This window comes from Melanerpes formicivorus, unplaced genomic scaffold (genome assembly GCF_026170545.1).
Source record: "Melanerpes formicivorus ecotype bairdi unplaced genomic scaffold, bMelFor1.0.p_v2 SCAF_58, whole genome shotgun sequence".
NCBI lineage: Eukaryota > Metazoa > Chordata > Aves > Piciformes > Picidae > Melanerpes > Melanerpes formicivorus.
In genome coordinates, this window is record NW_027142410.1 from 3180054 (window position 1) to 3202507 (window position 22454).

A 22454-nucleotide genomic window follows, 5' to 3' on the forward strand; every position below is an offset into this window, starting at 1 on the left:
TGCTGTTATTCCTTCTGGGGGAAAGGTAAACAGACTAAAATTATCAAAAAGGATATTCTACCTAGTAAGTCAGATGGCCCCTTTCTAAACTACAGTCTCAGAGGACAGAGACTGAGTTACTGCCACTGCAACACGCTTTTTAGCAGTCTGCCCTTCAGAGCCCTTCATGCAGAGCACTCCAACACCGGCACTTTGCAAGCAGCCTGGATACACAGCAGAAGCTGCCCTGCTGGAGGGTCCTGATTAATCCCTGGACTTAAATCAGGAAGAAAGAGCTGCCACAGCACACAGATCCCAGCAGGGTTGGAGCTAGAACAGAACTAATTCTGTTCAGTAATTTTACTGTTCAGCTCTGTCTCTTCCAAGCGACTGCACTTTCTGGAGCTAATGGCACATTTCAGCAGAGTGTCTGCTTCTAGCAGTGAGAACATTTGATGTTTACAGTTACTACCAAGGACTGATGTGCAGAAAGGCTCATGCCTTGCTTGAACTTGTTCCTATGGAGACTCAACGTCACTGCCAAACCTTGTGTGCTACGTTGGGGGCGCAGCAAGTAAAAGACCACAACTGCGGAGAGAAGCGGACAGAGCAGATGACCCCAAACTGACCAAAGGATTCCATCCCATGTATGTCATATTTGCTATAAAGCTGAGGAATCATGAGGGCCAAGCTCTTTTCTTCAATGGCCAAGAAGGACTCTGTTCTGTCTGCCTTAGATGCCAGTCCCTGTGTTTCTGAACCCAGTTCCTGAATCTGGCTCCCATCTGCTGCTGAGTCTGGTCACAGTGTCAGTGGTGACAGCGATGAAATTGCCACCGGAGGGTTCATAGTATCATAGTATCATTCAGGGTTGGAAGGGACCACAAGGATCAGCTAGTTCCAACCCCCCTGCCATGGGCAGGGACACCCTACACTAGATCAGCCTGGCCAGAGCCTCATCCAGCCTGGGCTTAAACACCTCCAGGGATGGGGCCTCGACCACCTCCCTGGACAACCCATTCCAGGGCTTCACCACTCTCATGGGGAAGAACTTCCTCCTCACCTCCAGCCTGAATCTCCCCACCTCCAGCTTCATTCCATTCCCCCTAGTCCTATCACTACCTGAGATCCTGAGAAGTCCCTCCCCAGCCTTCCTGTAGGCCCCCTTCAGATACTGGAAGGCCACAATGAGGTCACCTAGGAGCCTTCTCTTCTCCAGACTGAACAGCCCCAACTCCTTCAGTCTGTCCTCATAGGAGAGGTGCTCCAGCCCTCTGATCATCCTCCTGGCCCTTCTCTGGACACCTTCCATCACCTCCACATCCCTCTTGTAATAGGGGCTCCAGAACTGGAGGCAGTACTCCAGGTGGGGTCTCACCAGGGTTTGGGGTTGATATTGGTTTGCATCAATTTATATATGTTCCATTTTATTAGTTTCCTTAAAGCTGTTTTAGTTTTCTTTTCTAGCCTGTAAGTCTGACTCCCTTATTCCCTTTCTCTTCCCCTTTGGGAAACACCTGCCATTCACCTAGCAGCCATCCCAGCCCTGAACACTGACAGGGCCACAACTCTGAAACCAGCAGTTGCCTCCTCAGAGATGTGAGCAACCTGCACACAACACAAAGTGCTTTGTCTGATGTCATTTTCTTGCAATGTCTACAGTGTTCTGGATAATGTGCACACAAGTAACCAAACTCATCATCCCTGTTGAAAGTCTTGGTGCCTATGCACTACATAAGCCACCCTCTCGTCTAACATTTTGGGGTCTATCTACTAAATGATACAACAAAATCAGAGCCAGAATGGCAGAGGACCAGTACACACTGCAAGGCCCAGTTAGAAAGGAGTCTCCTAACCATGTTTCTCTTCTCACCTTTGGAAAGGCTGGCAATTTCTGAGTCAGTGCTTTTCTCAGACAAGTTCACCTTCAGAAAGCAGCCAGCAGCTGTGCGGAAGGAAACCACAATGTGCACCAACCAGAGGAAACCAGAAGCAGGAGCAAGGCACACCTCATAGTATCTTGGTGTAGGTCTGCCAAGAGTCCTTCTGCTTGGCTTGGGAACAACACTTTGGGGAATCTACTGTTCTCATCTCTACACCCCATAAATACCTGAAGAACCTTGCTTTACCCTGTACCTCAGTTGAGAACTGGTGGATGTTACTTCAGTAAAGCACAAGCCAACAGCTGCCTGAGCCACAGGATGGATAGATATCCAGGTGAACCTCCTGCAGACCTCAGAGCCCTGTGGTTTTACCTGAACAGCCTGCTTCTCCACCCTGTGAAGTAACAGGAGCTGCTGCTACAGCTTTTAGAGCACATCCTTCACCAGAAGGGCTCCCTAGAAGAACAGCAGCTCCAGGGTTGTGGGGAGCAGGATGACAAGCACACTCAGATAAACCCCTTCCAAGGCTGCACTGTGCAAGCTAAGATAGACTGCCTTTCCAGCAGAGCTTTCCAGGCCTGCCAAGACCAAACTCAGCTCCTGCACTGTCTCACGTTGAAGCACACAATCCACGTGTCAGAGCCACATTCAGGGGACACCTATAGTTCAGCTACAGTAACTGCTAAATGCTACAGCTGATTTGAAGCCTGATTCTTAGATGTCCCAGATCACTAAGCAATGAAACAGTAGATGTAAGTACATAAAGTAGGCAGGAAAAACAAAACAAGGCAAAATGCAATCTCATGAGACACAGATGGACCATCTATGTGCTTCATGCTCCAGCCTGCAGCAGTGTCTGTACGGAAACCAGAGTGCTAAACACAAATAACAATTATTACTCAACTAATTCATTCTAGGCTGAACTGCTGAGGTCCACATTACAGATCCAAATGCACTTGGTACTGATAAATGGGTTCAATAATAGACACACTGCTGTAGTCCCATCTGTGACACTGCTAGTGTAACCTACTGCCCCCCAGGAAGGCACAGATAACTTCTGAAATTCATGCTGGAGAAGAGGAGGCTCAGGGGTGACCTCATTGCCCTCTACAACTATCTGAAAGGTGGTTGTAGCCAGGAGGGGGTTGGTCTCTTCTCTCTAGCAACCAGCACCAGAACAAGGGGACACAGTCTCAAGCTGCACCAGGGGAAGTTTGGGCTGGAGGTGAGGAGAAAGTTCTCCACTGAGAGAGCTGTTAGCCATTGGAATGGGCTGATCGGGGAGGTGGTGGAGTCACCATCCCTGGAGGTGTTCAAGAGGAGATTGGATGTGGCACTTGGTGCCATGGTTTAGTCATGAGGTCTGTGGTGACAGGTTGGACTTGATCTTTGAGGTCTCTTCCAACCTCGGTGATACTGTGATACTCTTTCAAGCCTTAGGTGTCATATTCACAGCTTTGGCCACCCAAAGCCCCAGAAGAGACACAAACTGTCTATAAATGAGCCCAAAGCATAAGGTAGCCAAACATCCTACTCCACTAAATGCTGAGGTTGGGAGCAATTCTCTCAAGGTCAATAAATGCAATCCATGGATACACAGAAGCAGCCTTACTGCAGAGAACTGCTAGCCACTAGACATCCAATTTCCAACAGCGAAGCATGCAAAGAGAAAACAGAAACACATATTGCTTGCAGCTCCTTTAGAAGCAGTTCAGTAGCTCATGCTTGACTTTTGCATCCTTCCTGGAGGTTACAGCATGTTCCTCCTCTCTCATACCCCCCATTTTTGCTACCCAGATACGTAACAGGCTAACACAAGCCTCTGTGGAAGCAACTGCTCCACTATCTCTGTCTAGACAATATGAAATTGTCACAAGTGACATCTAAAGTACAATTAGCAGAGAAACTGCAATTTCCACTCCTCTCCCCCGCTCACCAGGAAAGAAAAAATGCTGGGGAAAAAAATAAGAATCACACATTATCATCCTCCAGGTTGTCAGTCAATGCCACAATGAAGATTAACTCTGCTCACCCTAAGAGATTCTTCTGGCCCAGCTTGCTAAAATAGGAGGGGGAGAGGGGAGGGGGTTGTAGTTTTCCTCAGTTTATTCCTTTTTATTATTTTATTAAAAGCACAACAAGAAGATAAAAATTGCCTCTGTTCAGAAGCACTGAGATCTCAGCAGACTCCTTTGCTGTCAGACATCAGTAGCTATGGAATTGCTGCTCTACATGGGCTCTCTTACCTCAGGCCTGCCAGCGGCAGCAATTGCTCGCAAGGTGGGAAGGGAAGCAAGGTCCAAGGGACAGGACACAGGGGAGACCGAAAGTGCATGCACATAACACTACAAGCAGAAAAGGCAAATGTCTCAGGGCTGCAGCAGCTGAATGCCAGAAGCTGCAGCTCAAGGAGATAAAAAAGTCATGAAGCAACCTCCTCACAGCACATCTGCCATTGGACTATACCCACACTCTCCCACGGGGGCGAGGATCACCACAGCCTCTTGCGACAGCATGATTCATCGCAGCAGGCTTCGAGAAGATACTTAAATGCAGCAGATTTAACTTCTCAGTAACAGTTTCTAAGGACATGCAATTCCTACAGCTCATCTTAGATTTGCTGTCACAGCATGCACATTACTGAGGAGCACTACTCCAAGCGACACCGAGGGAAGGGTTTTCCTCCACATGCAAAAGTGAGGTGCTAATAAACAGCGCTGAGGCTTAGTTGTCTTAAAATCAGAAGAGTGTTCAGTCACCTGCCATCCTTCTAAGCTGCTGCACACCAACAACCAGACCAACCCAATAAAATGAAGCAGTCCAAGGACTGCAATTACACCCAGTCCTATCACAGCCCCAGCCTTCAGCTATGAAGGGAGCTTAAGGCAGAGCAATTCACAGCTGCCCTTTGAAGCAAAAGTATATTGACAACTCTGGCAGCGTCTGTGAGTTTCCTCCTCTGGTTTTATACCTTCCCTGGGAAGGCTTTTGTATTCCCTACTGCCCACTTGGAGATGAAATTACTGCACTACTTCCTATTATGTGCCTTTCCCAGCCCTCTGATTTACAGCCAGCAGCCAGTTCTCCTGAGCACTTGTCCCTGCGGACGAGCTCCTGTGGTTCCTCTCACGAACGTAAAAGAACAGCGACGGTTTAAAACCTTCCATTCCCTTTGCTCGTCTTCCTCTTGCAGCAAGGCAACGTTTTAACCTAAAGATAACAAAAAAGCTGAAGCATGAAGACAGCTGAATGTTCTCCAGCTGCCTAATAACACTGCTACCCGCTCTCAGATCCCAAGCTCAATTATTAACTGTTAATAAGCTCAATTAATTCACACAGATCAATTATGGGCTCACTAGAACACTAGAAAACTCTTTTAAACCAAAATATCTCAACTCATTCCACTGGCATGGGGTTGGTTTTTTTTTCCCCTCTTCTTCTTAGAAGAGGGAAAAATTCTTTCAGACATTTCTCTATTGTGTCACCTCCTTGGAAAGAGCAAACTGAAATCACAGAAGCAGAGAGCATCGAGTATTCTGTTCCAGAGCTTCATTTCCCATCCAAGTCTTGTAGCTCTTAGCAATAGTGTTTTTCTGTTTGACATCACCAGTTGCATATGCAGGCTTAAAAAAAAAGAAAGCAATCAGTATGCAGTCCTAAAGATTGCCTGAAAAGATGATTTCTAAAATTAAGTCTTTAACATAATCTGCTCCTATACCTCTAAGCTGACTTTTCCAGACTGTTTCAGCTTTCACGTGGTTATGGTTAGACACATTTAGACTGGCATCAAGGCTGAGTCAGGTCAGATGATAGAATAGAATAGACCAGAATAGAATAGACCAGGTTGGAAAAGACTTTCAAGATCATCATGTCCAACCTATCAACCAATCCAACCCATCGAATCAATTAAACCATGGCACCAAGCACCCCATCAAGTCTCCTCCTGAACACCTACAATGATGGTGACTGATGATGATTAGAAGAGAAACAACAGTCAAACAAAACTGTCTTAACTCTTCTTAAGAGAGCTGTAACCACTATAGGAGATAAACGCTCAGAGAATGTCACTGCTGATTAAAATCTCACCACTCACTTTTGAGCTATGAACAAGAGAATGGAGGAGCTACCTTTGCTATACAACTCATCCTTACTGAGGAAGGAGAGTTGATGGCTGCCTCTCATGAGCATCCTGGTCTGCATCAGGAACAGTGTGGCCAGCAGGAGCAGGGAGGTCATTCTGCACCTGTACACTGCACTGGTTAGGCCACACCTCGAGTACTGTGTCCAGTTCTGGGCCCCTCAGTTTAGGAAGGAGGTTGACTTGCTGGAACAAGTCCAGAGAAGGGCAACAAAGTTGGTGAGGGGTTTGGAACATAAGCCCTGTGAGGAGAGGCTGAGGGAGCTGGGGTTGATTAGCCTGGAGAGGATGCGGCTCAGGGGAGACCTTATTGCTCTCTACAACTACCTGAAGGGAGGTTATAGACAGGCGGAGGTTGGTCTCTTCTCCCAGGCAGCCAGCACCAGAACAAGAGGACACAGTCTCAGGCTGCACCAGGGGAGGTTCAGGTTGGATGTTAGGAAGAAGTTCTATATAGAGAGAGTGATTGCCCATTGGAATGGGCTGCCTGGAGAGGTGGTGGAGTCACCATCATTGGAGGTGTTCAGGAGGAGACTTGATGGGGTGCTTGGTGCCATGGGTTAGTTGTTTAGGTGGGTTGGATTGGTTGATGGGTTGGACATGATGATTTTGAAGGTCTCTTCCAACCTGGTCTATTCTATTCAAGGCCTATTAGGCATTCTTCTCACCACTTTAAGTCATTCCAAACAGCAATTGCTTCCAGCAAGAACATTTTCTTTAGGGAAAGCAGCAAAGATGCAACATGTGATCATGGATATATCCAAAACATGGCCTCTGCACAACACTTCAGCCTGATTGTGAGAGAGAACTCTGAAAGGCAACCAGGGACAGAGGAGACATCATTCCCACTTGGAGGTGTGGAGCTGTCAGAGAAGAAGGCTTGATGTGGGACAGAGTTATCACCAAAAAAAAAATTGTTTTTCATCAATGCTGGGCAGGAGTCCTGCAGAAAATGAGCTGACAAAAGGGAGCACATCAAGTCTTCAGCCAGGGTGGGAAGGAGCACAGGGAAAAAGAGCAGAATTACATGAAATGAGGAACTGCAGGCAAGAGTTTGAACAGTAGAAACAAGCTTTGGGATTTGAGTCCAGCTAATCACAGGGCAGGGCGAAGAGTTTCTAGAAGAACAGAGTTAACCCTTTAAAGTTTCCCTACTTTTGTTTGACTAGAATGCAGTATCACATGATGAATTGTGCTAGGGCTGCACCTCTGCTTTTTGAACTAGGATCTTCATTTTCCACCTACCACATGATGCTAAAGCAGCTACACTATACCTTTGGAGATCACCATAGGGAAGATGACAGATTTGTGTGTTTTTTAAAGTGGGCCCAAGGTCACACTGTTAATCTAATTCTTCACCTGCTGAAAAGGTTGTGCAGCAGAATAAAAGATGAGCAAAAGATGAGCCTAATCTAGTGTGGGGTGTCCCTGCCCATGACAGGGGGGTTGGAACTAGATGATCCTTGTGGTCCCTTCCAACCCTGACTGATACTATGATACTATTATGCAGAGGTCCTCCTCATACAGCTCCCAGGGAATGATTAATGTGTTATTTCAACAGGCAAGAGGAAGCACACATCCATGACAGACAATAAAAGCCAGGAGCTGCTATGGCAGCATCGATTAGTTTGGCAATAATGCCAACACAAAAATATAACAGGAGAGGATTTTGCACGCTCAATTTGCAGGGGCAAAACCTGAGTGGCTGGGAGGAGAGAGAAACTTTAACTCAGCTCAACCTACGGCATGAGCTATTTTGCTCTATACCAGTGCTCAGAAAGGGACAGCCAAGCTGAAGGCAGATACTGCATTCTTCCACCTAGACTCTCAGCAGCCTGCAATTAGATCAGAAATGCAGGCTAGAGAGAATCGATTCTTACTTGATCATGGTTATGGAAACAGGCATGAAAGCACAGCTGGAACACAACCAACACACAGCTCCCTCAGGCTGCAGACAGTTTTACTCTTCTGAGGCCTCTTCTATCTACCTTCATATGCACCATGTCTGCTTCAAATTCTCCTTGTTCTGGGAGTTCCCAAGACCACAGATTGTATGGACAGCAGAAGTCTCTGCTTACCCACCCACACAGATCTGTGTCAGCCTCTGGGATAATTACATAGGACTCCTGCTTCTCCATAGGGAATTGAAGAGGAGGTGTCTTTCCTGAGGGAGCAGAAGCCACTCTTATCTCCATGGGCTTCTAAGGCTATGAAAACAGAGGTCCTGCCACAAATCAATCACTTCATTTAAAATGCTCTTGTTCAGGCCAGAGTAATAAAGAGAGTTAGGTCAAGAGATGACTGTCAGGGCAATTCAGACTCTTACCCCAGCCCTCCCACTTCAGGAAAACAGGGAAAGAATCTGACACTAATGCCTTTCAAGCAGAAAAGTGAATCAGTTTCCTGGCAGATAATGAACCCTGTTTATTCACAGCCTTGAGTTCCAGCAGGTGCTTTCTCAAGAAGAGCAAGGGAGGGGGTCAGTTACATCATCACACAAACAGCTATTTGGTGCAATCAGTTAAATATGTATGTGGAAAATGTTTAAGATGCATGTTGGCAATTCAACAGACCAGAACAGCTCAACTGGAGAAATCTTAGAGTCATCACTATTTTAGTTACTGTTGTGTTACTGAGGCAGATCACAGGTCTCTCCCTCCCTCCCCTCTTGCTCCCAAAGACAAGATGCACATTGCCCTACTGCAAGCTCTCCAGCCCAGATTCTGTAATAAGGAACAAATAATTGGATGAGGGCACTCTGGCCCTGGCACATCATTCATGCTGTTTACATTTATAAAGAGGGTGAAGAATAAGTGTAGGAACACAGTGTATGTAAGTGACTGCACCTCAAATGATTAAGGGCCTGTATTAGCATAAAAGAGAGGCATACACTATACTGCCACAGCTTCTCCAGCTCCTCCCCAAACTCAGGAGAGCTATGGAGACCTTTCAGTTGAGCAAGCAGGCCTGAAATAGCAGGTCTGAGGGCTTGGCTGTAACTTGTTACTTGGCAAAAGAAGAAACCAAACCAAACCTTTGCTGTTAAAACCTTTTCTTATCTATCACCTTCGTGACACCAGACAACAAGCTCTAGGAATCACAGCTAGATAGTTTAGGCAGGTTAAAGGCCTGAGCATTGAACAGAATACTACTTTAAATCAATGCTTAGAAGCAAAAAAAAAACCAGGAACAGGAGCAACTGTTGAGGTCAAGCGAGCTCCCCAGGACATGCTGTACACCCTGCAGCAGCTGGATGAGGAGGATGCAGGGAAGCCATGTGCAGACAGGCAGCCTTAACAAAGCACAGCTTTCAAGAGGAGGAAGCTATTCACACTTCTTCCCTGTCTGTACCAAACCTGAGAACTGACATGTTTTATGGTACCCTCAAATCTGTTTGAAGTCAGCCAGCTTTCAACTTCTAAGCATCTGTGTTTATCTAAGATCTTTGCTGTGTGGTCATCTCCTATAGCCCTTCCTCAACAAAAATCCCCAAACAAGCAAACTCCCCAAAACATCCTGAAACAACTCTCACAGATGCAGAGCTCATTACCCCTCAGGGGAAGCAGAAAGAAGTGTGTACCTCTTGGGTTTCTTCATTAAGAAACATCATTGGAACCCAATTTGGAACCCAATTTGGAACCCAATTTGGAACCCAATTTGGAACCCAATTTGGAACCCAATTTGGAACCCAATTTGGAACCCAATTTGGAACCCAATTTGGAACCCAATTTGGAACCCAATTTGGAACCCAATTTGGAACCCAATTTGGAACCCAATTTGGAACCCAATTTGGAACCCAATTTGGAACCCAATTTGGAACCCAATTTGGAACCCAATTTGGAACCCAATTTGGAACCCAATTTGGAACCCAATTTGGAACCCAATTTGGAACCCAATTTGGAACCCAATTTGGAACCCAATTTGGAACCCAATTTGGAACCCAATTTGGAACCCAATTTGGAACCCAATTTGGAACCCAATTTGGAACCCAATTTGGAACCCAATTTGGAACCCAATTTGGAACCCAATTTGGAACCCAATTTGGAACCCAATTTGGAACCCAATTTGGAACCCAATTTGGAACCCAATTTGGAACCCAATTTGGAACCCAATTTGGAACCCAATTTGGAACCCAATTTGGAACCCAATTTCAACAAGTTCCCTTGCTGCCATGCTGGAACAGGTGAACACAAAGCAAAGTCCCAGAACAGTCCCACAGACAGACACCTATAGGAAAACAGATCTCTGATTCCTGGAGACTACAGAGACACTTACTTGACCTATTTCATTTATAGGCAAACTCCTCAACTAACAAAAAAAAACCCAAAACCCAAACCAAAACAAAAAAACCCACCACAAAACCAACCAACCAAACAAAACCAACAGCCAACACACACCAAGAGATGGGAGAAGGGCAGTGGTTTGACTGAGGAAACAACATGAAGGTATTTGAGAAAGCAGTTATTTCTGTACCTGCCTGATTTGCAAGCCAAGCTGCTGTAGGAGTAACATGGGGCAAGGATCTCTTTTTGTGTGCTGCAGTCACAGCACACAAAATTCAGACCAAGGGAAGAAAGCTTAAGCCTTTCTCCAAGTCTGGCAGACTGCTCAGCCTGGCAAAGCACTTGGGGAAGCTCAGCAGCAGGGAGTGACCTCTATTAATCACTGCAAGGCAGAAAGCAAAAGGCATCATTTTCTTCCCCTACCAGTTCTCAGTAATGAAGTAAAAGCACTCCAGCAACTTTACATGAATCTTAAATCAGGAAGCCAGTAAGGGCAGAGAGAAGAACTTTTGTGCAACAACACAAGCAATTTTTTCACTTGTTCTTCTAGGTAACAACTAGCAGGACAGTTGAGAGCTCAAATTTCTACCACATCAGTAAACAAACTCTGTCCTGCCCACGTGGAGACAGCAGGCTCGGTTTGGAAAAAGCCACAAAGCCAGAAGTGTGGCAGCAATAACCTCAGAGCTCAGGCAGACGTGACCTGACTGCTTTGACATCATGCAAGCCACTCCTACAGTTCAGGCTGTGGTTACACTCTCATGATCAAGCTCATCTGCATTTCCCATTTGTAAAGAAGGCCAAACAAACACTACTTGTCAAGTCTGTGCACAGCCTGCACATCTCACCCATAAGCACAGGTAATTATCATGTCTAAATGTTCACATCACCCTCAGATTACCACTTCACATTCAGCACTGATGAATTAGGTCTTCCTCCATTCCTATGTGTCCAGGCTAACTCCTCCAGAAACGATTCCCCCACCTCAGTTTTGGTCTTCTCCTCTTGAGCACCTTTTCCTAACCACAAACTAGAACCTCTTATCTCTGCTTGCAAATCCCTTCATAACTTATATATACACCCCACTGTTCCTCACTAACTACTAAACTATTGCTTGTCTCTTATCATCATCACCACCCTCAAGAACTGTAACCAGCATCTTTGGAATTATTTCTTACCAAGGCTGAAAACAGCACAGTATAAACTTTTCCAAAAGCATTGCATTATTGCATGTGGAACCTACAAGGTTTGCCAGAAAATCCTCCTTTTCACAGCACAGATCAGGTCTACAACACCATAGGTTTAAACAAAATGCTAAGTCCAAACTACAAATTGCCAGGAAACCAGGCAAGGCTTCCACAAGTAATGTGCCTGAATGAAGGGGTGAAGAGAAATTAAAATAGAATAGAATTAACCAGGTTGGAAAAGACCTTCAAGATCATCAAGTCCAACCTATCACCCAACACCATCTAACCAACTAAACCATGGCACCAAGTGCCTCATCCAGTCTCTTCCTAAACACCTCCAGTGAGGGTGACTCCACCACCTCCCTGGGCAGCACATCCCAATGGCCAATCTCTCTTTCTGGGAAGAACTTCTTCCTAACATCCAGCCTAAACCTCCCCTGGTGCAGCTTGAGATTGTGTCATAGAATAGAATCATAGAATGAACAAGGTTGGAAGAGACCTCAAAGGTCATCAAGTCCAACCTGTCACCCAAGACCTCATGCCTACTAGACCATGGCACCAAGTGCCATGTCCAATCCCCTCTTGAACACCTCCTCACATTAGGTAGGCCTAGTACTTAGATTTGGCACAGGCCACATTCCCACTGGCATGCTGCTGCCTGTCTCCACAGCTCAGAGCTGTGCCTCCCTCCTGCTTAAGTCCCCATTTTTCAGTGATTGCCACACATCACTCTGGCAACAGGTATTATAAAATACATAAAGAAGTAAGCCACAACTGCTGTAAGCAGTTAAGGAACAGAAGTAACAACTCAGGGTTTCTGAAATAAGAAACAAAACAATACAGAGTGCAGTATGGGTTCCCCACTACTGCATACATTATGTAGCTTTAGGTAAGGCAATTCCATCCTGCTTTAGTTCATATTCCCCCCCCAAAAAACATAAAGGCACTTTTCTTATTTTCATAGTAAAATTCAGCCACAGAACCATCTCCCAGAAGGTAACTCTGTGCCCCCAGCAAGGGGTAAGGAAATGCTCTGGGTATTTTAAGGCTAGGGTATGAGTGATGTGCACCTTATCGTTCAGCACTTGACCCAGCGAGGAGGCCACCAGAAGCCAATGATACAGAGAGATCTGAATAGCCTGGTGAGTTTAATCAAAAACCAGAGCAGCACATCAGAAGCTCAGGTTCTAGCCCAAGCTGCACGAGTGACTACTGTCTCCCATGTTACATACAACACTCACGACTGCTGGGATTGAACAGGGGTGTTCCTCTCCTGTCAGTCTACTTGAACCACAGACTGGTCTCAGTTAAACGACAAGTCAACACAATTCAGAAGCAGAAGGGGCATCCCCTCATGGCCACTAGTAAGTCATGCCTATTTGCATTAGGAAAAAAAACCAAACTAGCAAAGGTATTCACAAGCCTTCTTCAGGAAAAGACCAAAGCTTTAGGTAATAGCTCACGGCATACTTGAAGGAGAAAATAAGCACAGCCTCACAGCAAAGGTGACTGCCCAGACTCCAGTCTACATCTGCCAGACATTCCTCCAGAAAATAAGCCCCATCTTATGGACTTCTTCTGAGGATCATTTAAATGCAAACAAAACCTTTGAGAAGACAGACTGCGAAGAAAGGTCTGCTCCAGGCTTGGTAGACAATGAGAAAGAAGTCATCGAGGCTCTTTTACAGCTGTAACTCACGGCCATTTGCATATCATAACGACAAAATGCCTGCCTTCACCTCAGATCCACCTCTATCCCTTTCAAACCCTTACAAAAGCCAAGTGGATAAGCTCATCTTCTGGCTTGCATTTTGTATCAGAGCCATTTCCCCTCTGGATCTCCATTCACACTTTTCCCCAAGCCCCGAAGAACTTGCAAATGTATGGTAAGTAAGGAGATTAGCTGTATTTAGGACTGGGGGAAGGGGTCCTCAAGCTACCTTGTTTACTTTATACAAGAACTCAGAAACTTTCTAGTTCCACAAAGGGGCTGGGGACAGCAAGGAGCAGAAGCAACATTACCCCCTTGTGGCAGCAAAGCAATATGGAAATAAGTTCGGAGCCATTCCAAGAACACACGAGGTGTTTCTCTTCACGTCTGCTTTAATTGTGGAGAGCTACGTGCTGCCAGAAAGGCCATCAAAAGCCAAGAGAGACGTGACATGAGCTGGAGTCACTGTATAGCCCAGCTACACGAGGAGGGTACTGCCACCCTGCTGTACCTGGTGCATTATCATAGAATCAATAAGCTTGGAAAACACCTCAAAGATCACGAAGTGCAACCTGTCACCCAACACCTCATGACCAACTAAACCATGGCTTCAAGTACCACATCCAATCCCCCCTTGAACACCTCCAGGCATGGTGACTCCACCACCTCCCTGGGCAGCACATTCCAAAGGCCAATCTCTCTTTCTGGGAAGAACTTTCACCTCACCTCCAGCCTAAACTTCCCCTGGCACAGCTTGAGACTGTGTCCCCTTGTTCTGGTTGCCTGGGAGAAGAGAGCAACCCCCACCTGGCTACAACCTCCCTTCAGGTAGTTGTAGACAGCAAGAAGGTCTCCCCTGAGCCTCCTCTTCTCCAGGCTAAGCAACCCCAGCTCCCTCAGCCTCCCCTCACAGGGCTGTGCTCCAGACCTCTCCCCAGCCTCATTGCCCTTCTCTGGACACCTTCAAGTGTCTCAATGTCCTTCTTAAAGGCTATGTTGAGCCTTCACACGCCTACTGAATGGGGAGCAAAGGTCCACGTTTGTCTGACAGGTGAAACCTGAGCCAGAGCATTTAAACCTTTCTAAAGGAAAGACAACCCAGCCCAACTCACTTGCAATGTATAACACTGACATCTGGATCCCATTCACAACCCTATATATAGCTTTCTCATCCAGGCTGAGCGCAACACAGCCTCAGCTCGAGGGGAAAAAAAAAGGTGGGGCACGACACATGGCAAGAATGTAGGCAGGAGGGACCAGTCCTCAGACAAGAGCTGACAAAATGAAAGACAGAAATTTCATCCTGGGCCTTGTTAGGTGGTTTCAGGGAATCTGGTCTGCACTCCCCACTTGTGCACAGTGCATCCAACAGAATAGAACACGTTTGAAAACAATCCCCTCGGTAAACTGTGCCACTTTGGTGGGCATCGTTATGTGCACAGCAACGTGGGCTTATATAGAACAGAATAAACCAGGTTGGAAGAGATCTTCAAGATCATCGAGTCCAACCTATCATCCAACACTATCTAATCAACTAAACCAGGGCACCAAGCACCCCATCCAGTCTCTTCTTAAACACCTCCAGTGATGATGACTCCACCACCTCCCTGGACAGCCCATTCCAATGGCCAATCACTCTTTCTGTGAAGAACTTCTTCCTAACATCCAGCCTAAACTTCCTCTGGCACATCTTGAGACTGTGTCTTCTTGCTCTGGTGCTGGTTGCCTGGCAGAAGAGACCAACCCCACCTAACTACAACCTCCTTTCAGGTAGTTGTAGACAGCAATAAGGTCTCCTCTGAGCCTCCTCTTCTTCAGGCTAAGCAACCCCAGCTCCCCCAGCATCTCCTCATAGGGCTTGTGTTCCAAACCCCTCACCAACTTTGTTGCCCTTCTCTGGACACACTCCAGCAACTCAACATCTTTCCTAAACTGAGGGGCCCAGAACTGGACACAGGACTCAAGGTGTGGCCTAACCAGTGCAGTGTACAGGGGCACAATGACCTCCCTGCTCCTGCTGGCCACACTGTTCCTGATGCAGGCCAGGATGCCATTGGACCTCCTGGCCGCCTGGGCACACTGCAGGCTCATGTTCAGGTGGCTGTCAATCAGCACCCCCAGGTCCCTTTCTGCCTGGCTGCTCTCAGCCACTCTGACCCCAGCCTGTAGCACTGCATGGGGTTGTTGTGGCCAATGTGCACAACCTGGCACTTGGATGTGTTAAACCTCATACCCCTGTATTCTGCCTATCTGTCCAGCCTGTCAAGGTCCCTCTACAGAGCTCTCCCACCCTCTAACAGATCAACACCTGCCCCCAGCTTGGTGTCATCTGCAAATTTCCTGATGATGGACTCAATGCCCTCATCCAGATCATCAATAAAGATGTTAAAGAGCATAGGGCACCGCACTGATCCTTGGGGCACACCACTGGTGACTCCGTGCAGCTCTACACACTCACACAACAGAGATCTCATACAACCGTTCCCAGACAATATGAACTCTCCCATCTCACAGACACTCCTTCCTACCCATGTGCCTGGCAAAACCATTGCCCAGGACAGTTCAAAAGATTTCTCAGACTTTCCAGATAAATTCAGCTGTCTATCTCATCTGCCAAACTATGGAGGTGAGGCAAGGTGAACCCATTATGCATTCATAAGACAGAGGCACAGAAGTTACTCATACCACAGCATACAGAATTTGACCTCTGGAATGAGTGCAGTGGAGTGGTTAGAGAAGTTTAACATAATTGCCAGACAAAGCTCCTTAAATGGAGGAACAAGGATTAGTGTTTCCTCATGAAACACAAGTTTCAAGCAAGCCTGCCTACCGAGAGGACATGCTATTTACAGCAGCTCTTTCGTACCTCCAGTCACCACGGACAGGTAAGCAGTATCAGAATTGCTCCCTTAGTACATTAGGAGTAGCTAAACCTTGAATGCTTCCCTTTGTGTATTTCCCCCACACACCTTCATCCATTCTAAAAACCTGGGGTGCCATGGCAGAAATCAGGAACAACATATGTTTGTAACCAGAGGATTTTCATTGTGAAACAACACACTAGGTCTCTAGATAATCATTTGTGACGTGCCAAATAGCCACAGAGGTGGCATTTGAACATCTGGATCAGTTTGGTTAGTTAGCACTGCACTGTACCACTCATTACCTGATGAGCTGAACTGTATTTTAGTGGAGACCACTGCCTAGGATTCTGTGTATCATTGGCCTAGAAAGGTGGAACTAGCTCCTCTCAAACAAGCAGCTGAACACAAGAATCATCTTCAGTTCCCTCTTCAGCTTTTCATTATTAGACTGAACCGGCCCACACAGTAGCAGTGGTTTAAAGTACTCACCGAAGCTTTACCCTTTACTAAGCTTGCAGGATGAACACAAAGCTTCCTCAACTCATTTTTAATTAACAGAAAGTTACAGAAAAATTAAACCAGGTGTCAGGTGTCGCTCAGCTATCTTCCGCTCATTCAGATCTTGCCAAGAGTTTCTATCACCAATGTCATGCAGCACTTTTCAGATGGCAACTTCAGGGACTTCTAAGGCTCTTTCCACTTTGATGTCAGAAACGAAGCAGACAGATCCCACAGGGGAAAAACACCAAACAAAAAAGCCCCACACAACTACATTTGAGTTAATGAGGGCAGCCTGGAGAACCTCAGACAAGCTGAAGCTCAGTCTCGCCAGCTTCTGCTTAAGGCAGACCATAAACCTTTTCCAGTTTCACTGACATGACTTCAAGAAGCACACAGCTCAACATGCTGCTCTCAGGAAAAGCTGAATGTGACAGGAATGCTGTACTGCCCATGCTCCCACTGACAGGTTCCTCCTAATAGAGGTGCCAGAGCTGTTAGCCAGGAATAGCTTCATTACATGCTTATTAATGCCTGTGTGATGAGCCTGAGTTAAGGAGCCCAGCATCATCACGAAGAGCAGAATTCTCTCCCCACTCAGCTGACATAACTGCACCAACAGAATTCAAAGAACAGCCTTCATCAAACTATCTATTCACCTAAGTGACCTTCTGTGCCAATGTCTTCCCAGCAAGCTACTTCTCAGCCAGGCAAGACAGGTTAAAGAACAGATACTACCCACGGACAAGGAATGAGAACATACGGAGTTTTCAGACGCAATTTTGTGTCTTAAGTTTTTCAGCTAGCCTTTGAATAGAGCTCAATTGCCCAACGAGGACATCTAATGGAGAGATAAAGAAGAACAGAATGCAAGAGAAGTTACAAGCAAGTAAACGTCCAACACTAAGAACTAACCTGAGGTCCACAGGCACAAAATTGCATTGCTTGAATGTGCATATGCCATTATCAATTATACCCTCTCAGGCTTGAAGGCTCACCCACCCTCCTCTGTATCTCCCAACACTTTCAGCATTACACAGCTTACATCTCATGACCCTTGCAGCTGCAAAGGTTAACAGACAATTTGGACTCAGCTGCAGGAGTGGTTCTAGCACTTGCCGTTGTGGGAGCACACAAAAGGCTGGACAGGAAAATGCTCATTCTATGCAAAAATTAAGTAAGCAGGTACTTGTTGACTTGTTATTGCTCTGTAAGGAAAATAAGCCTGAATGCGTTCAAAGCCAGGCTGGATGTGCTGGCGCCTTGAACAACCTGGTCTAGTAGGAGGTGTCCCTGCTCACGGCATAGGGGTAGGAACTAGGTGATTTTTAAAGTGCTTTCCAACCCCAACAATTCTATGATTCTATGATCTAACAGCTAACTTGAGAAGGGCAGAAAATTACACCTGCAGGGTACAGGTATCCCACATGAAGGGGTCCTTTCAAGGACACAGATTTCATAAAGCTCAAGTCCATTCGATGTGTTTAACAGGAAGGGAAATGAAGTTTTGCTTCAAGGGTACTGCCATGAGCATTTGATGCCAGACTCTTCACTGCTTCCAGCTTCCTTACCTCAGTACTCCTCAGTTACCTTAACTTCAGTTAGGAAGCAGAAATATGCCTGTTCTTGAAAAAAGCCTGGTAACAGAAGCAGCAGACTGGGGAGGGTGGGATGGAAAGAGTCCCTGTGAGCTTCTCAGCAACCTGTGCCACAAGAGTTTCACTACAGGTTTTAATCTTACAGGTATTTTGTAATTCATTCCAGAATTAAGCTTGAGCATCAAACTACACACTCCAAAATAATCTCTTGGCAAAAAACACCTGTTTGCACAGGGAACCAGGTAGGCAAGCTAACCCTGCACAGGTGCTGTAGCCACCGAGCAGACAGCAGCAGCAGCAACCACCATGGGTGACAGGCAAAGTGACCCAGAGATTTAGTCACACAACCCCAGTAGTTCAGCAGCAACCCCACACACCAGGTTTGGACTGAGTTATATACCTCAGAGTATTTTTAAATGACACAACTCCCACAGAAAAGTTCACTCCTACAGATCCCACCACTCCTCAATATCCAATTACATGCCAACCACCTGATCAATAGAAAGGTTATTTGTCCCCTTTATTTCTGATGCTGCAGTGACTCAGCCCAGAGAACAAGCTACACTGTGGAGACAACATGAGCATCTACAGCTATTTCAAAAGAAAGATAATGCAAGACTCACTCAAGTGCCACTTTAAAGCTAAATTCGTCAGTTCCTTCTCACCTCTCTGCCCTTTAATAGGGGACTAGAGGATATCTGGCTTAAATTAAAGGCAGGTAAGTTCAGGCCCAAGAAAGTAGTTACCACATATCAGCTTGAGACTCTCATTATGGCAGGCTATTAAAAAAAAAAAAACAAATGGAGTGGGAATTTAGAATCAGATTACTAATTTCATGACCACCACCACTGATTTGCTATGCAACTACAAGAAAGGCAGCCACTGTTCCAGCCTCAGTATAATCAGCTTATCTACAGGAAGGAGGAAAGAATTCCCTTTCCTCAGGCACTCCTGTGTACACAGCCTCCTCAGTCAGTCACATCTGGATCCAGCCTGGAAACTTTGCTTTGCTACAGCACAAAGCATACATTTCTGAGAAACAGCAAGGCTGGGCACAAATCACTTGACAGAGAAGATGTCAAATTCAAACCCAGTAGGGAAACCCTTTCCACAAGTACCAGAGGGTGAATCATCAATACAAGCCAGAGGAGACACTTTCTCACAAAGCATAGCTCCTTTCCTCAAAGCTCAACTTGGCTCCTTCTGTTTCTTGAAAGATATCTGAAGTACATTTAGAGAAACAAACAAAGCAACCAAATCCTCCCAAAAAAAGAATCACTTTCTTAAAAAAGAACACAGCAGAGCCTAAATTTTTCAGTCATCAGTATGCCCCTGACAAGCTCACCCTAGATTCAGGTCAATGACTTGGAAAATGTATCTCTTTTGCAAAGACAAGCAAACTGCATGGGTTATACCAAACACAACTGAGGTGCTCTGATTGCTTTTGCCCTATGTGGCAACATCAAGGAAATGATTCTTAATCCTTCCAACTTAACTAAAACCTCAAAAAGACACACAGCACTCAACAAAGCAATTCTCATGCTCAGTTTTCCACACCTTCTCTGGGCAGGGACTCCATACAGCACGTGTGTAGGACACAGGCCACAAAGGACAGCGTAGTACATCCTGCCCTTCCACAGTTGTCTGGGAAACACCAGGAGCACAGTTCACCGGAGATCTGCTGCAAGAGCCCATCCTTTTGCCTGCCTTTCCCATTGAGAGGTCTGATTTCTGCCCTTACAATCTTCAGAACCTATCTGCACCATGACAATGGCAGCTACAGAAGACATCAATGCAGCATCTCTATTTTCATCTACATAAAATAACACATGACCGCATGAGAAAAGGTTTTGAACTCTGAAAATACTGAAAAACTCAAGACTAGATGGGAAAAGTCAAAGAACAAAATAGAGGAGGAAGGCCAAGCATAAATCTTACCTCCTGAGTGAATCCTCCTCTGAGCTTTCCTCAGGCATTTCCTGGTTTAAGGCCTCCTGTGATACATTCCCAGGTCTGCTTGAAGCCGAATGGCTGTAAACTCTTTCCCAGTGCCCCGTCTCCTGGTTAAAGACCACTCCCACGGTCCTCTCCTCCTGCGGGGTGGAAGAGCTGCCCAGCTGCAGCCTGCTAGAGGCAGGAGCTCTGCCCTCGGTTCTCTCTGCAGGCTGCACCTGGCTGGTATTTGGAGGCACACCCTCAAACGTGCTTTGGACCTGCCCTGGTGTGTAGCTAGGCGTGCTTCTCTCCCAGCGCAGCGTGTCATTGTTAAAGGTCAGCAGGTTATGACAAGCGCGACAGCGGTTCAGGTGCCCCCGGGACAAAGTGGAATTGTTCTCACTGCTGTGTGGAGTTTGCTGATGGGAGGGACCCGGCCGATCAGGCTCAATGTTGTTGTTGAGCATTTCTTGAGCCTGCTGCGACTGGCTGGGCTCCCCACCAATCCCCTGATCTAACTCCTGAAGCCGGTCATATTCCAGGAAGAATCGCCTCAAATCACACTGGAGCTCATTACGGATGCTGGCCGGATTGCTCGGGCCAGCGCTACCACCACTGTCCGCCTCAGCCCCTGGGGCCAGGAAGCCCCTCCCTTCCGTTGCAGAGGTATAGACCGATGCCTGGGAACCTCCCTCCTGCTGTCTCAGCACCGACAGCAAGCTCACGGAGGAGGCACTGGTCCTAGGGGGAGGCATGGCTTCCAGCTCTGACCGAGAGCTCATGTTCAACACTGTCCTGGACCAGTCAGACCCACCTAAGCCCGAAGCCATTTCTCTTGCAGACTGTTGGTACCGGGACTGGTGGCCTGCCAAGGGCCCGCTGAGGGACCTCCGCGTGGGGCCCAGGCTAAGGTTGCGTAGGGTGTTGCCAGCAGTGCTGCTCTGAACTGTGCTGAAAGCAGAGGGCCTGTTAAGTATCCCCTGCTCCTCCTGTGCTACGGATGCCTGCTCTGGGGGCTGGTAAGGCTCTGTCTGCACAGAGGAGAAGGAAGTGCCAGTGGCCCCAGAAGACGTGGAGGGCGCATTCTCCTGGTGTGGGAAGAGAGAAGAAGGAAGTCTTGCACTAGAGCATCGGCTGCAAAGGCACAACATCCCCAGGTGCTGGCAGCACTCTGCTGTGGGATAGCTGACACGCTCCCGGAGCCTGTTATACACAGATGCCCTTGTGTTCTCACTGGCTGGAGGCGGAGGTGGTGGTGGTGGAGGCGGTGGAGGGGATGGGGTAGCAGAGTCTTGAACATTGTTTTGCTCTCCCACCTGTATGCCCGAGGAGCGGGAGGACAACATATGCAGGAAGTTGTGGAGGAGGGGTGTGCGCCTCACGGGCTGAGACGGAAGGATAGCGCGCTGGCGATAGTGCGGCATCTCGGTGCTGTCCACGGAGATTTCCACTTCCTCATCACTCTGCAGAAGGAAGCAATCAAAGTTCAGTCACCTCACAGCAAAATCCTCTACCTCCAAATAAACAGCAGAACGTCAGCTACTGCCCCAGAGAGATGAAAGGATGTGTTAAGTCCCTTTCTAGACACCTCGACTTGCATGAAATCAGCTAAGGTCATTCCAAAGTTCGCTTTATGGATCCAGACAACCTCTTCCTACAGCCCAGTGAGCTTTGACAATACACTGTTCATACAAACAGAAGCATCAGCATCGGAGGGTCAGCAGCGGCAGGGAGCATTGTTAATACCTCGCATGTGTTGTGATGTTCTGCTGGATGCGAAGATAACAGGGCCATCGGGGAATCTGCCCCACCACTAATGAAACAGTGAAGGCAAAACAAGCACACTTTGGCCAGCATTTTAATAGCTCTGCAGATAACACAAGAACAATCCTGTGACAAATTAAGGTGAGACAAAACTCATCTTAGAAGGACTCAGAAAGGCTCTCAGAAAAGCACAAGGCTGCTTAGGACCAGACCAAGGTTAATATATATAGATGATCTTGAAATTAGCCAGTCAATGCAGATACTGACATTCCACTCACCTGCTGGTTAGAAGGGTTAACAATCGCTGTGAGCAAGTAGTGTCCCAAGGGATCAAACCGTACCAGCCTAAAACAAAAAGCAGAGCCAGAGTATTAATCACCAGTTCACATTCCACACTGGCAAAGGGAGCTGGATACAGCAAGGAAGAAACCCCCCCCATGTGAAACATTTGCCAAGAGAACATTGCTACATTACCATCATCACCTTCTGAAGGATGTCAGAAAGTTTATGCATTAAAAAGAAGAAAACATACTTATCAAGCTGAAGACTGCAGCTATTTTGCAGTCCACAAAAACACTACACAGAAGTTAAAAGCTGGAAGCAAGTACCGCTGT

General features: G+C 46.8%; 1 protein-coding gene across 3 annotated transcripts in view; it reads right to left on the reverse strand.

Annotated features, from left to right (window-relative positions):
- Nucleotides 1-22454, reverse strand: part of AMBRA1 (autophagy and beclin 1 regulator 1) — a 186276-nt gene that overhangs the window by 147960 nt on the left and 15862 nt on the right. For 2 of the 3 annotated variants that reach the window (XM_068161498.1, XM_068161500.1), the window contains 2 exons: nucleotides 22119-22185; nucleotides 20080-21539 (listed from right to left, as the gene is read on the reverse strand). In XM_068161498.1, the coding sequence (XP_068017599.1) occupies nucleotides 20080-21539; nucleotides 22119-22185 (1527 nt within the window). The remainder of the gene's footprint in view (nucleotides 1-20079; nucleotides 21540-22118; nucleotides 22186-22454) is intronic. The other variant, XM_068161501.1, reaches the window with a different exon arrangement.